This window comes from Solanum tuberosum, unplaced genomic scaffold (assembly GCF_000226075.1).
Source record: "Solanum tuberosum cultivar DM 1-3 516 R44 unplaced genomic scaffold, SolTub_3.0 scf00485, whole genome shotgun sequence".
Taxonomy (NCBI): Eukaryota; Viridiplantae; Streptophyta; class Magnoliopsida; order Solanales; family Solanaceae; genus Solanum; species Solanum tuberosum.
This window is the reverse complement of record NW_006239399.1, coordinates 168,546-184,435: the sequence shown is the minus strand read 5'-3', so window position 1 is coordinate 184,435 and position 15,890 is coordinate 168,546. Positions and strand designations below refer to the sequence as shown.

The 15,890-nt window shown below is 30.1% G+C and overlaps 2 protein-coding genes across 3 annotated transcripts; one reads left to right on the top strand and one right to left on the bottom strand.

The window, feature by feature from the left end:
• The first annotated feature begins 3,023 nt into the window (after nt 1-3,023).
• On the top strand, nt 3,024-11,746 carry LOC102604154 (bifunctional L-3-cyanoalanine synthase/cysteine synthase 1, mitochondrial). Its single transcript, NM_001318691.1, is given in 10 exon segments — nt 3,024-3,185; nt 8,685-8,794; nt 8,918-8,975; nt 9,097-9,360; nt 10,268-10,405; nt 10,500-10,551; nt 10,693-10,772; nt 11,117-11,176; nt 11,367-11,447; nt 11,532-11,746. Coding segments are annotated over 10 exon segments (1,056 nt in total). The 5' UTR covers nt 3,024-3,071; the 3' UTR covers nt 11,631-11,746.
• Nucleotides 11,747-11,934: 188 nt separating this feature from the next.
• LOC102603818 (probable LRR receptor-like serine/threonine-protein kinase At3g47570) lies at nt 11,935-15,196 on the bottom strand. 2 transcript variants are annotated; one of them, XM_015303809.1, is made up of 3 exons: nt 13,926-15,196; nt 12,486-13,352; nt 11,935-12,394 (listed from the first exon to the last, which is right to left on the bottom strand). In XM_015303809.1, exons 1-3 carry the CDS (start codon nt 15,127-15,129, stop codon nt 12,009-12,011), a joined length of 2,457 nt encoding a protein of 818 aa, XP_015159295.1. In that variant the 5' UTR covers nt 15,130-15,196; the 3' UTR covers nt 11,935-12,008. The 2 variants fall into 2 exon arrangements, with proteins under 2 accessions (XP_015159295.1, XP_006364147.1); XM_006364085.2 differs by having other exon boundaries at nt 12,486-15,196.
• Nucleotides 15,197-15,890: the final 694 nt, after the last annotated feature.

Genomic DNA, 15,890 nt, shown 5'->3' with positions numbered 1-15,890 from the left:
TCGACCCACAAAATTCTTGGATTATATTTGATATTGTGATCGTTGAGTCTCTCTTTACTAGTATATGATATGACTAGTATAAAACCATAAAATTGTATTACTCATTCAAAATAATTGTATTCTTTGATGAAAAAAGTGTCACTTAAAATATTGTGATTTTTCATGAAAAAATATGTTTATTAAAATAAATTTATTTTTATAGACATGAACATTGGTGAAAAGTGACTTGTATTGTTTATGTTGTAAAACAAATATTTGGGTCATATTGACCGATGAGACTATGGTCATGGGTAATTCTATAACAAATTGAATATTATGGAAAGATCCTTCTGAAAATGACATATGACAAGGTGCATGTATGTATTTGACAAAGTTATAAAAAGTAAAGAACAAAATATTTGTAGGAAAAGGTTACCTCACGGAAGGTCTTTTCAAACTCAATATTTATGTTTGTTCTTACTTGCTTGAATCAAATTGTTTGTGACATGAACACTTGGGACATGTCAATTACAAAACCTAGCAAAAACTTATCAACTTAAAAGTTTTGCCTAACTTCTAGTGCAATAAATCAAAATGTCAAGTATGTGTTGTTGAAAGAAATTTTAATCCCTTATAATTGATTTACACTGACATTTTTTTATATAAAGTCAACATCATCTCTTTGTGGGAAAATTGAAAGAAATTTTAATCCCTTATAATTGATTTACACTAACATTTGTGATATAAAGTCAACACCATCTCTTGGTGGGAAAAAGTGTTTCATAAATTTTATTGACAATTGCACTAGATAGTGTTATATCTATGTGCAAAATGGCAAGGATGAAGCAATAGAAATATATAGGCAATATAAAATTGAAGTTGAAAATCAGTTGGATAAAAAGATTGTCATAATTAGAAGTGGTAGATGTGGAGAATATGAATCTTACTTTTGCAGAAATATATTTGAAAAATGGAATCATCCATCAAATTACACATACTCACCTCAATCTAATGAAATTGTTGACAGGAAAAAATCGAACTTTGAAGGAAATGTTGAATGTCATACTTATAAGTTCAGGTTTAACACAAAATTTGTGGGGGTGCTATCATTATAACAAAAGAGAACAACAAAAAGTTTGTATGTTCAGAAAGAGAGGAACAAAAGTTTTATTTATTAGTAAAGGGAGCAACAAATAAAAAAAAAATTGTTTTTTAAGAAAGGGAGCAACAAAAAGTTTTGTTTGTTCAGGCTTTGTTGTATCCTGATAGAGAACTGTTTGTCCCCCCTTAAAGTATATACAAACAATAACTCTTGAAAGATGAGATCTAACAATTTTCAATACAGTCTATTCCATATGAAAAATAGAAATGAGGGAACTATTCCCAAACGAGTCAAAATAGGACCTAAGACTTTGAATTATATGTTCATTGAATATGCTACAAATAGTAAAGCATGTCAATTTATGATTCATATATCCGAACCGTCGGATAGTTAAGTGAACCTTACAAATTTTTTAAGACAAAGAAAGTAAAACATTCAACTTGTAATGAATGACAGTATAGAAAAAAGAACCTAGCAATGAATGTGTACTCCCTCCATCCTTAATTATTTATCTATTTTTTTTATTTTATCTGTTCCTTTTACTTTATTTTGACAAATGAAAAATTAATAATATTTGTTATCTATTATAATCTTAATTAATTTCTTTGAAAAAAATAATTTTTTTTGAAAATTTAAATTTTTAATTCATCTACTTTATAATAATAAAAGTAAAAAATTTAAATCACTAAATCAATCATTATTTCTTTAATGAATGTATCAATTTAAAAATGAATAAATAATTATTTTTTTAATAAATGTGTCAAATTAAAAATGGATAAATAATTAGGAACGAAGACAATAGAAAGTAGGTTGGCCTAGATTGAGGAGAAATAAAAGTTGAAATTGGGGTTTGACCAATGACTATAGCGGCGGCATACACTGCTTGTTATGCCCACTTGAACCATCACAGGTCCACCTTCCACTCTAATATATTAAAAAAAAAAATATTTTTCATATTATAATTCAATTAATTAATTATTAAACTATTTTTTATGATTTAATAATATATATCAATTACTATGAATATAATGAGTGGTGATAATTCTTATACTGATTATTTTTTTTGGTCTTATTTATATGTCATCCTTGTTAAAAATAGATGATTCTTACTTCCTCCGTCCACTATTAATTGTCATACTTTCTATTTTTAGAGTCAAATTTTAAAAACTTTGACTAACATTTTAAGATATATTTAATCATCATATTGATATGTAAAAAATTGCAATATGCAGTACTTTTCGTATAGATTTTGAATATCTAATTTTTTGTTTAAAAAATCAAATTAATGTAATCTAATTTAACTTTGAAAATAAGTCAAATTGACTTTCGAAAAGTGCAACATGACAAATAAAAGTGGACGGAGGGAGTAATATTTATCATTTCATAAAATCAATAAATAAATGACTTATTCTTTCTATTTTACTCTTGAGAACTATTAGTCTTGAAAGTATAAATTTGATCATAATTATTTTTTTTAATAAATGTCATTCCTTTTTAAATAGACTAAAAAAAAATTGGGTCATTCTTTTTGAAATAGAAGTAATACTAAATTTCTATTTTTAGCTATATAAAATATTTCATCTATCTCTAATTACTTGTCTATTTTTTCTTTTATAGTTATTCCTAATAACTTGTCCATTTTGACAAATCAAGAAATGACAAATTATTTTTATCTATTATACTCTCAATTAATTAGTTTGAAAAAGGTAAAACTTCTTGAAAATTTAAATTTTTAATTCATCCATTTTATAATTAATAGAGATAAAATGATAAATTCACTATGACAATAATTATTTTTTTAATAAATATGGCACTTTAAAAATAAACAAATAATTAGAGACGGAGGAAGTATTCATCTGTATATACCTTAGGGATCTGGTAAGAGGGTCCCTTATGTTAATTTTCCATTTATAAAAGGCATGTCTTATCTTTGAAATTTGAAGACAAATTGTAGTGAGTAGGCATTTACAACTTCTAACAAATTTCATCAATGGCGTCCTTACTAAGGAGAAGATTTTATTCGAGTGAATCATCATTTGCTCAGAGGCTAAGAGATCTGCCAAAGTACCTTCCTGGTACCAACATCAAAACTCAAGTTTCTCAAGTTAGTAAATTTCACTTTCTCTTTCTATTTCTTCCTATTTTCAGTACTGGAGCTGTAGAAAAAGCGTCAAATTTGCTCTTCTAATGTATAATCTGTTATACTATTTGGCTAAAATGTGTGAGAGTTTTTGAATTTAATGCCGAATTATCTTTTAATTATCCAATTTACTTGAATACACCATTGAACCCGCTACCCATCGCGCACGACCCACATAACCCATTTTTGTTCACTTTCTCTCTTTGCATATTCTTTGGTTCTCTGGTTTAAAATATATTCCGTTTATAATTACTTGTATACTTTTAATTAGGACATCTATTTATAAAATAATATTAATTGATATAGTGAGTATATTATTTTATTCTTATTAAATTATGAATTGAATAAATAAATAAAAAATGATTTTCAATAAGTTTTGTCGTTTTCAAAATTAATTAATTATGGGTATAATATAATTGTGAAAAAAAAAAAAACTGTCCTTTTTCAATTGGACACGAAATTAAAGAATAAAAGAATTCTTGTTGAAATTTTTAATCTAATACAAGTCATTTAGTGGCACACGTTCCAAGAGAAAACGAAATATACTCCCTCCGTCCAACAATAGGTATTCACTACATTAAAAATAGTTGTTTAATAATCTTTGTTTAGTTTAGAAAATCAAGAGATAGTTTAATTTTTATATCTATTTTACTCTTGCTATTAAATATTATTTATTATCTAACACATTTATTAAAACATTAAATTTAATAAAATCAAATAATTAAATAATAATATTATCCTTATTTTTTGTTGGATAAATATTGTTGAAAAGAGGGAATACTATTTGAACTTTAAGATTTGTTTTTTCTATTATCTTTATGATCTACTCCCTCCGTTTTATTATTGTCCTTATTTTAGATTGAAGTTTTTAACAAAGTAGGTGAATTTATCATTATATTCTCTGTTCATTTAAAGTTAAGTTTTTAATAAAAAAATATGAATTAATTTATTTTAAATAATTAATTTTATCAATGAAAATTAATTAATTACTTAGTTATTTTGTGTTAGTCAAATACATACTTTTAAGGACTAATAACTCTCGAAGGCTAAAATAGAAAAAAATAATGTTATTTATGTATTGATTTTATTAAATGACAAATATTAAAGAATATATGATTTTAATAAGGACAACATATAAATAGAAACGAAAAGACTATTTTATTTGTTCACTTTTACGTGTTTGTTATGTTAAAAATATATTTTTATTTTCATTTGTCACTTTTCACATATAAAACATATAGTTTTTTATATTTTATTTTTAATATTAATTATTTATTTCTCAAATCATTTTTTCAAGATATAATAATAAAATAATCATAATTAAATATTATTTTTAATGAATTGCTAAGTCTAAATATCACTAGTAAAAATTAATAAAGGAAACAGTTTGATTGGACACCAAATTTGACAAAGAAAGAGAATTTTCAAACTTGTAATTTAAAATTAAAAAATATCAATTAAATAAATATTTTAAAATTAAATTGTTATTAAATATAAATATATTAGTGGCAGAATTTGAATAGATGCCAAGTTTAAGAATAAGAAAATAAAATTAATTATTTTTTCAAATAAATTTAAAAGAATATTGTCATAATATTTAATACTCTCTCATTTACTTTCCTTTTCGGTCAGTTTCAAAACGGATGATATATTTCTATATTAAGTAACAATTTAATTATAAAATGTCTATTTTATTTTTAATGAAATGATTTACAATCACACAAATTTCTATCATTCATTTTATACCACAAATTTTAAAAGTCTTTCTTTCTTACTTAAATTTTATGTTGAATCAAACTACCTCACATGAAATGGAACGGAGGGAGTAGTAATTTTTATGAGAAGGTAAAATACAAATTCTTTTATGAATGGTGCTGAAAGTCAAAGAACAAAACAGAAAATAGTGCCGCATGTGCCATCAGTGACGGAAGCCTGTATGGGGCTTTGGGCCAATACTTTCCTGTTCAATTACTATGTTTTATTTTTTATTAATTTATTTTTTGAAATAATTTAACTTTTCAAATTTATCTAGAAATTTTTTTTAGAAAAAAATTATTTTATTTTTAAAATTTTATATACCATCAAAGTGTATCACATGTAATAAAAATAGGGTAGTACGAAAGTAGTCAGTTCACTTTAATCGAAGCAAAGAAGAAAAATACAATTTTTATTTTTTTTAGGGAGTTTCATTCCGTGTTTGGTGGAGAGATCGATTAAATTTGAATCACACATCTATCAATATAATTTTTATTATATTTATAATTTGAGTTTGAGATATCTAATTAAGGATGGAGGGGTTTAAATCACTCCATCGTGACCTATACTTAGGATAGGCATGTTATGGTATAAATCGATACCACACTAAGATAAAAAAAAATTGATACTTTGATTTGAGTATAATGGTATATGATATGCATTTTAAAAAAATTGATATTCAATATGTGGTACTTTAGTATATATTAAAAAAATACTGAAATATCAAATAATGTAACAAGGTATTTAGTTACATATAAAATTTATGTGTATTGTTATACTATATACTAGCAATATTAGTGCTTAACTAATTATTTACACTCTGTTTGAATCATTGTCATCCATTGTATTGTATCGTATCGTTACCATAACTACAATGTTTGTTTTAATTGTTAGTTAAAATGTATAGTGTTATGTTGTTAAATTAGTAAAATTACCCGCGCCTTGCGCGGAAATTTAATGTTATGGAATTTATAAAATAATACTTATAACATATTAGTCATTTAAAGTAAAACACTACAAAGGAAGTGATAATTATAACATCTTATCATTTATCCGTCTATCAATCATCTTTAATTTGATTTTATAATTTATCATTTTGCTTTCAAGAAGTGTTACTATTTGATATTTTTGAGGAATCAAATGCATCAACCGGTAATATTAAATATTCTAATAAATAAATAATCGTTGGTGTAGAGATAAATAAATTGTAAAAGGTTGGAAAAAGTGAATAAATATTCTAATTCTAACGTGTAGAAAGTTCAACCCTACCTTTTGTTTACATATATTATTTTAAAGTTCCCATTTAAATGTATCATAAGTAAATTATTAAAATGAAAATTAAAGGGAAAATGTATCATATTGGAGAACAATTCAACTTATTATATATACTTGAAGGGAAAAATATTACACAAAACTATTCAGTTTGTTTGGATTTTTTTTTAAAATCAACATACCAGAGTTAATTTGAAACTACACTTCTATTTCCAATCACAGTGTCAAAAACACATCGATTCCTTCAAGAAAAGTATTTACAACCTGCAGTAAACTTGAGAAATCTGTCCATACTTCATATTGAATATGAACAATTTATTGTGTAGTTATTTATTTTTTTGGGATTAAAAGATGCTGCAGTCTAGTCATATTCCTCTATAGGTCATTCGGCACATCCTTGCACTTATGTCAAAAGTTTATTAATTTTTGTCTTCTTTTTCTGGTTCACTTCGCACATCAAGGTGCAATAAAGTTTTTAAGATCTTTATGTGTTTACAATGACATAGCAAATTTGAATTTTGTCGTCAAGATATGGTAGTACAGATCTTTAAGGAATTCTTTTACTCTACTTTCAACAATTTTAGTAGAGAAAACTTGCATGAATACTCAATTAACGTGTTTTATTTAATCTGTACTAACAAATACTTATAACAATAACTTTGAAGAAACAAAAACAACAAAATTTAAAAGATATACTCAAAAACAACAATTAATAAAATAAGCATAAATTAATGACTGTAAAAAAAATACCAGGTTCTGTAACAGAAGAATGAAACAGAAAGAAAAATATTGAGCCTACTAAATGCATAGTGTACCCTTAAGAAAATTACTCCCCTCTAGTACCCGAGGTTTAAAGGAATAGATTCTCTCAGGATAGGACGATTCACCAGTGTATTGATACAAAAAACAATGGTGAAGTGAGTCACTCAACAGGAGCAAAAATACACAAATATTTAATTGTGCAAAAGAAGAAGAAGAAGTAGTTCAGAATTTTCGTTGTTTTAAAATGAGAGGAAATCCCTTTATTTATAAACAACAAAGGGTAGTGTGAACAAATATTTATTGTGCCTTATGAAAAAGGTCACAACTCTTCTGAAAGATTACAACCTTTCATAAAAGTCACAACTTTTTATAAAAGTCGCAATTCTTCATAAAAGTCGCAACTCTTCAAAAAAGTCACAACTCTTCAAAAAAGTCGCAACTCTTCATAAAAGTCGCAATTCTTCATAAAAGTCGCAACTTTTCATAAAAGTCACGACTTTTCATGAAAGGAGAATGCTAGTTTTGGAAATGAATAAATTAAAAGGGAATCCTGGATTCTGGTGGCGCTAGGTGAGCCTAAGGTTCTCTATTATATATATATGATTTCGTTGTTACGTAACAATGAGAAAACTCATTTTATGAAACAACCGATTTGGTGTGTTCCCGTTGTTACTTGATTTCTTTTTCCAATTATATCTTTACATAATATTTCATAATACTTTTTTACCTTTTACCCTATATTATTTAATTCTTAGTCAAACCTTCCACCCTAGAATAATTAAGGATATTTTAGTAAATTTATAAATTACAATACAGTACGATACAATATATTATGAAACAATGGGTAACAATGATCCAAACAGTGTTAGACGTCACATTGACTACTTTATTTTAATTAATTGAAAACCCTTTTTAGGTGATTAGTTAACAAGGGAATTCTTCGTAATTTTTTTAAATAATATATATCTATACAGATTAATTATATTAATATATCAAAATTATACATTTTATTAACTAATTTTTTTATAGATGGCTGGCTATACAATGTAATATTTTCATATCTTACATCTTTGACAAGTATTTTAGTTAAGAAAAATTTAACTACAATTTATTTACAACATCAACTAAATTCACACCAAAATTTAGATAATGCTATCACGTGCAAAATAACATTATTGATGAGTTCAGATTTGTCATCACTCTTTATATCTTTGGAAAAATATATTGGTCCAAGAACCTTAATCATCATTAACAAATGTCATTACCACTAATTTAATGTTCTATTTTGTTCAAAGTTGTGGAAAATGAGAACATTCATTTATTTATTGTGATGGATTGATTATTTATTTTTAAAAAGTTAGATTAGTACACTAAACTCTTGCTATGCACTGGGTTCGAAAAGTGATCAAACCACAAGAGTCTATTATACAAAATCTTACCCTTCATTTCTACAAGAGACTATTTTTACGACTCAAATCAGTGACCTCCTGATCACACGAGAACAACTTTACCTTCTAAGTTATATGCACAACATTATAAAAATACACTTTAACATAGTTCAAATTTTATTATATAACCAATTAATGATTGTGATGAAGATCTATCTATAATTACATTATATATGACCTGATTATGCCAATTATATGATTGATTTGTAATATTTCCACAATTCAGCTCATTGGGAAAACACCATTGGTGTATCTTAACAAAGTGAGTGAAGGATGTGGTGCTTATATTGCTGTTAAACAAGAAATGATGCAACCTACTTCTAGTATCAAAGATAGGTAAATTATTTGGGAATTTACTTTCTTTCATTTTTACTTCTTGTGATTTTTTTCTAAATATTAAGTGGACGTTTGGACATGTTTCGTTGTGAAATTTGAGAAAAGTTTTTCCTTTTCCACCAGACCAGCATTTGCTATGATCAATGATGCAGAAAAGAAAGGATTAATCACCCCTGGGAAAGTAAGTAAACATGGCTCATTCTTAAGAGGTGTACGAAAACCTTAAAAGACAGATAATATGAACGAGATAGATACCGGTTGCATAGGTTTTGTGTCTTATATATTTTATTGATGATATGCAGACAACACTAATCGAGCCAACGTCAGGGAATATGGGAATAAGTATGGCATTTATGGCTGCCATGAAAGGCTACAAAATGATTTTGACAATGCCATCCTATACAAGCTTGGAGAGGAGGGTGACCATGAGAGCATTCGGAGCTGATTTAGTGATCACTGATCCAACTAAAGGAATGGGAGGAACTATTAAGAAAGCTTATAATCTTTTGGAATCTACACCTAATGCTTATATGCTTCAACAATTCTCCAATCCAGCTAATACTCAAGTAAGTAATTTTCCATCTTCATTTTGCTCCCTCCCCCATCCCCTCATCTATCACTAGACTTTCCATTATAGGAAAATGTCCAAGTTTATCTCTATATTGTATTTTATGATATGTTATTCTTCTATGATTATTTCATATTTTTAGAGTAGGTTAGAGTCCCACATTGGTTAGGGTATGGATTGGTTCCTCATAAGCTAGTTTTTGGGCTTGAGTTAGGTTCAAGTGTCATGCTTTTCATGGTACTAGACTAAGGTTCATTCCCAGTTTTGGCTCACGATCTACACTCTAGTTGGGCCTGAGCGTGGGTGGGGGGTTTAGAGTCTGACATTGGTTGGAGAATGGACTGATGGTCTGCTTATATGGACTTGGACAATCCTCCCCTCATAAACTAGATTTTGGGTTGAGTTAGCCTAGTGTCATATCTTTGTCGTTATCAAATTATCTTGCAGTTGTCCTTGACCTCGACGGAGCTCCAACGTGGATTTCACTATTTTAGAGAAAAGCTCAAATGCATACCCTCTACTCTTACACTTTGGTTAGGGTCTACGGGGAAGCTCCTTCTGATTAGTCAAGGGCAAGTAAGAGATGATTAATGCGATGGTGGAGCCAGGATTAATTTTCACCAAGGAGATTCAATAATTTAAATAAGTAAATACATGAGGAAGCCAAAGGTATTCAACATTAGTATATAAATACATAAAAAAAAAAGAGATTTGACTTACCTACGTAGAGTAATTTTTCAATGATTGAGTGTCAATTGACTCCCTTCGACAAGGGTTGGTCCCGCTATGAATGACCTTAAAGTAGAACAAAAATTAGAATAAAGATGTTTCATAAAGTGGAGGGGCATTTTAAATTCTTTTCCGTTACATCGAAAACAAATATTCAACATTGACATTGGACACAGGCTCATTTTGAGACTACTGGCCCTGAAATTTGGGAAGATACTCAAGGTAATGTTGACATCTTTGTCATGGGAATAGGAAGCGGAGGCACAGTCTCTGGTGTTGGACAGTATCTGAAATCGAAAAATCCTAATGTCAAGGTATTTCCTGCCATCAATTTATTTTGTGATTGCAAGCTTAATGTGTAAACAACATAGCATCATCGCTCTTACATACTTTCTCCTGTCCTGCTAGATATATGGAATTGAGCCAACTGAAAGCAATGTATTGAATGGTGGAAAACCAGGTAATTAACTTCACTTTCTATCATTACTATAGAACTAAAAAGATCGTCTCAAATAACATGCCTCTCTCTCTTTTTCATTTGTTGTGGCATATGAGTAGAATTTGTTCTACATAGATTTCTGAACGTCGATACTGTATACAGGTCCTCACGAAATAACTGGCAATGGGGTTGGATTCAAGCCGGATATCCTTGACATGGATGTAATGGAAGAAGTTCTGATGGTATGCTGAGTTCTTGATTTCATTTCTCTAGCAGAACACACGAAAATATTGACCTCCGGATGTTGGTTTTTTAAATTTCACTATTATAAAATGCATCATCTGGGGATCGAACCCGTCTTTACCTTGGTAGGATACATTTCAACCACTAAACTATTAGTGCTTGTTTCTTGCATAGCACAAGAATTATGTGATTGCAGAGATTTGTTTATTTAGAACTACAACCAGAAGCGTGTCGAGTGTACCATCTCTAGATTCAACTGAATCCAATATTTTCGATACAGAACATTGGCTACAATTAGTCATTTTTGGCAATTGATACATGAATTATGTTTGTTCTGTTGCAGGTTTCGAGCGAAGAATCGGTAAACATGGCTAGGGAGTTGGCATTGAAGGAAGGCCTTATGGTAAAATTTCAAATAGTTGGAGTTTCATATCTTTCACTCTCATATCATTGATCTATTTTCCATTATTAAATGGCATTATGTGAATAGTACAAGTAGATAAGCTTATATAGAACGAAATATTGTTCAGTAAGGATTCATATATCCGACCCCAACTTATTTTTAATCATACGACAAACATTTTGTTGTATAGGTTGGTATATCATCAGGAGCAAATACAGTAGCCGCACTTAGACTCGCCAACAGACCAGAAAACAAAGGAAAACTCATAGTGGTATGAATATATATATATGTTAGTTGACTCTCAATTTTCTTATGTTAATTACTTGTGTTGAATTTTTTGGTTTTGGAATTTCAGACAATACATCCAAGTTTTGGAGAGAGGTACTTGTCATCTGTTCTGTATGAAGATATCAGGAAAGAGGCACAGAATATGCAACCTGTATCAGTTGATTAATGGTCTATTATTATAGTGATAGCTGTAGTGAAACTAGTACAAGAAAAAATAATATATGTACTACATTTTCTGAAATAATGTTTATGCTTTAAATAATAATGAAAATTTATCCTTTTTGAAATCCGGCTTATGCTCATATTGCTTACAATCCTTCAATGATATCAATCTAGTATACCATATACTCAGTGGCGGACTTAGAATTTTGTTCAAGTGGATTCAAGTTACAAAGAACCATGATGAAAGTCAATAATAATAATTATCGTTTTTTTAACAGCCTATTTGGTTATTTAGTAAAGACTAGTAATGACTATATTCAAATGATTCATCATTAAATATTATTGGAACCTTACAAGACAAAAACAAAACAAGAAAAGTGTTTCATATTGTACAACCAACAAGAGAATCTCTTATAGAACACAACTCTCTAACAACCTCCTTCATGTTTTTTCTTTTACTTGAATCATACATTGAACAATCAATACCAACTCCAAATAAGGAGATTAAACCCTCTACCATTTTTTGCCTTCTCATGAATCTTGGAATTTGAGACCTCTCTCTGCTTATCTCTTCCTCTTCCAAATTAAGAAGTGGATCTACTATTTCAAGTGCTCCATCAGGCATGACAGTCCTACCAAAATCATGAAGGCTTAAATCACCGCCAAACATGTCATCCGTTGGCCTTTTCCCGGTTAACATTTCAAGTAAGACGATACCAAAACTATACACATCACCTTGCGTTGATGCCTCGCTTCCCATACCATACTCTGCAATGAAAATATAGCGGCAACTGAGTTAATGTCATTGCATCCAGAGTCACTAAAGTCTTTAGAGGCATTTATATAGAGTGAAATTTACCTGGAGCTATGTAGCCAATAGATCCTTTAAAAGTTGAAGAGTTTGTCTGAATTCTACAAGTGGTTTCATCAGTAAGATATAGGAATCTTGCCAATCCAAAATCCCCAACATGGGCAACCAATTCATTGTCAAGGAGTATATTACTTGGTTTGAGATCACAATGAACTATTGATATTTGACAATCATTATGAAGATAATGAATTGCACTAGCAACATCAATAGCAATATTCAGCCTTTGTAGAAATCCCAACCTTCTTGGCTGAACATTTGGTCTTGAATTATCTGGATGCAACCAGTCCTCCAAACTTCCATTGGCCATAAACTCGTAAACCAATGCCTTGAATTCGTTGCCACGATAATCAACACCAGAACATGCAGTAAGTAGCTTAACTAAATTCCGATGTCTAATATTTCTCAAGGCCTCACATTCTGCTATGAAACTTTTGATAGCTCCATATTGTAAAAGATTCAACACTTTTATAGCAACGTGTTTACCATCCGTTTCTAATATTCCCTTGTAAACATATCCATGACTCCCAACACCAATCAAGTTGCTCGCAGAAAACCCGTTGGTAACTTTGAGAATACTTTGATAGGACATAGCTATGAGTTGGTTTAGATTGTTATCTAATGAAGGAAATGTTCTTTTGGGCCTTCTGAATCGATAGAAGAAAAAAGCAAAAACCATAACAACTAGCCCCAAAATTCCTAATATTACTAAAATAACAAGCTTAAAGTTTATTTTCTTTGAATGACTGAAATTGCAATTGGAAAGTTTCAAGCCAGGTACACCACCACAGATTCTAGGATTTCCAACGAAAGAATCTACACTCGCGTTCTCAAAGATGCCTCGTTGTGGAAGGCCACCTTCAAAATCATTAAACGATAAGTTTAAGAAATGCAAGGCAAATCCTTCCAAGTACTTTGGAATCATACCTGATAGCTTATTTTGTGAAAGATCTAAAACTTCAAGACTCTTTAGTGAATTGAAAGTAGAAGGAATGATCCCGCGAAATAAATTCCTTTTCATTGTTAAATTAACAATAGCCACACAACTCTCAAGTGTACTAGGAATTTCACCAGTGAGATTATTCAAAGAGACATCTAATGATAAGAGATTTTTCAGGCTACCGATTTCTTTGGGAAGGGCGCCAGTCAAGTTGTTACTAGAAAGGTTTAGAACAACTAAGGAAGTGATGAGACAAATTTCTTTGGGTATTGAACCGATTAAATAGTTTCGGTTCAGGTTAAGATACAACAAATTTTGACATTTTCCAACACTTAAAGGTATTCTACCTCTAAGATTGTTATGATCAAGATTTAACTCTGTTAAAAGGCTCAGATTTGCAATGGAAGATGGTATACTACCTGAGACTTTGTTTTGGGACAGATATAAATATCGTAGCTTATAAAGCTTCCCAATAGTCGGAGGGATGATACCTGTGAGTTGGTTTCCGCTCAGCCTAAGCTCTTCCAAGTTGATGAATTTCCCAATGTCTATCGGGATATGTCCTGAAAACCGATTCCTTGACAAGTCTGCATATACCAGATTACTTGAAAGGTTGCTGAAAAACTCATGAAATGTCCCTCCAAACGCGTTGTTTTGCAGATACAGCCAGTTCAGGTTAGTTGCATTTGTTAAGGAGGACATGAGGGTCAACTCATTATCAGATTTGTCACTCCCAAACTGATTATTTTCCATGCTTAAAATATACAAATTATGCAACTTATCAAACCTAGGAACACGTCCTCCTAAGTTATTTTTGCCAACAAGAAGGTACGCGAGTCCTGAGAGGTTGAAAAGTGAATAAGGAAGCGATCCACTGAATTGATTCTCACTAATGCTGAGACACTCCAGGTTAGGAAGGTTGATCCCTAAATCCCGAGGCAGAGTACCTTCGAATTGGTTATCTGACACATCAATGACTTTCAAGGAGGAAAGATTGAATAGTGAGCTCGGAATTCTACCTGATAACCTATTGAAGTCTGCGTCAAATATTTCCAAGCTTTTCAGTTTCCCTAACTCATCAGGGATTTTACCCACAAGATCATTATACAAAAGGTACATTTCCAAGAGACCTGAAAAGTTACCATAAGATTTCGGGATTTCACCAATGAGCTTGTTGTAACTGAAATCAAAATATTTGAGTTTGGGAAGAAATCCAAGCTCCTTCGGAAGCACACCTACAAGATTGTTCTTGTGTGCCCATAACTCAACGAGGTTACTACAAAATGATAGATTGACAGGAATTTCACCATGTAATGAATTGTTTTGCAAATATAGATGGCTTAATCTTGTCAAACGGCCTAATTCAGGAGGTATATTGCCAGAAATGGTATTGTTTTCGATGTCTAGTCGTACAAGGAAGCTCAAATTTCCAACAAATGGTGATAACACACCACCCAGCTTATGGTCAAGAAGGTTTAGTTCAGTGACTCGTTGACTTCGCGTTCCACATACCACACCTTGCCATTGACATAAAGGAACAGACTCATTCCATGAAATCAAAGATTCAAAGGGATCAAGTATTTCATTCTTGATAGCAAAGAGTGCTTCAATATCTGTCATATTATCTGATTTTGAGGAAGAACTAAGTGTGAAGAGAAATAGGAGAAGAAAGATCTTGTCAAGATAATAGGCCATGGCTAAGTGCTGCTCTATTTTTTACTGAATACAACTTCTACAATGGAGCATATATATAGGTAAGAGAATAAGTTAACCTCTTACACATACTCAAGATTTGAAGGTGATGGGCTTTATATCGATATTTCAACTCAGTAACTATTAAAGAATGACAAAAATTCCACATTAATGGTTAATAAGATGGGTGAACTCAGGCTTGAGCAATCCTCATCTCTTTGAGCTAACTTTTTGGGGTGTGAGTTAGGCCTAAGACATAATTTAACATGGTATCAGAGCAACGCTTATATCATCAGATGTTGGGGACCAAAAAAAGTCAAAATTGTCCATGCACCAGATGCTAAACACTGGGCGTGAAATGGGGAATTAAAAAATGACAAAAGTCCCACATTGTTAGTTAATGAATTGGGTGGACTCCTTGTAAGGCTTGGACACTCTTCTCCCCTTTGAACTAACTTTTAGGGTGTGAGTTAGGTCTAAGACCTAATTTAACAATAACATACTGAAATTTAGTAATAATTTCTTAGATCATCTCCAACTCACCTCTATTTTAGTTTTTATTCTCTATATTTGGAGAAATAAAGAATGAATTCTCCAACCGCTCTCTAATTCACTTTCTATTCTCTATTTATACATAGGTGAATAGTAGTTCTCCATATTTGGAGAACTATTATTCATACTCTTTGTTTCACTTTTGATTATTTTATTATTATTTATTATTTATATTAAATAATATTTATAATTAATATATTATAAATCATATA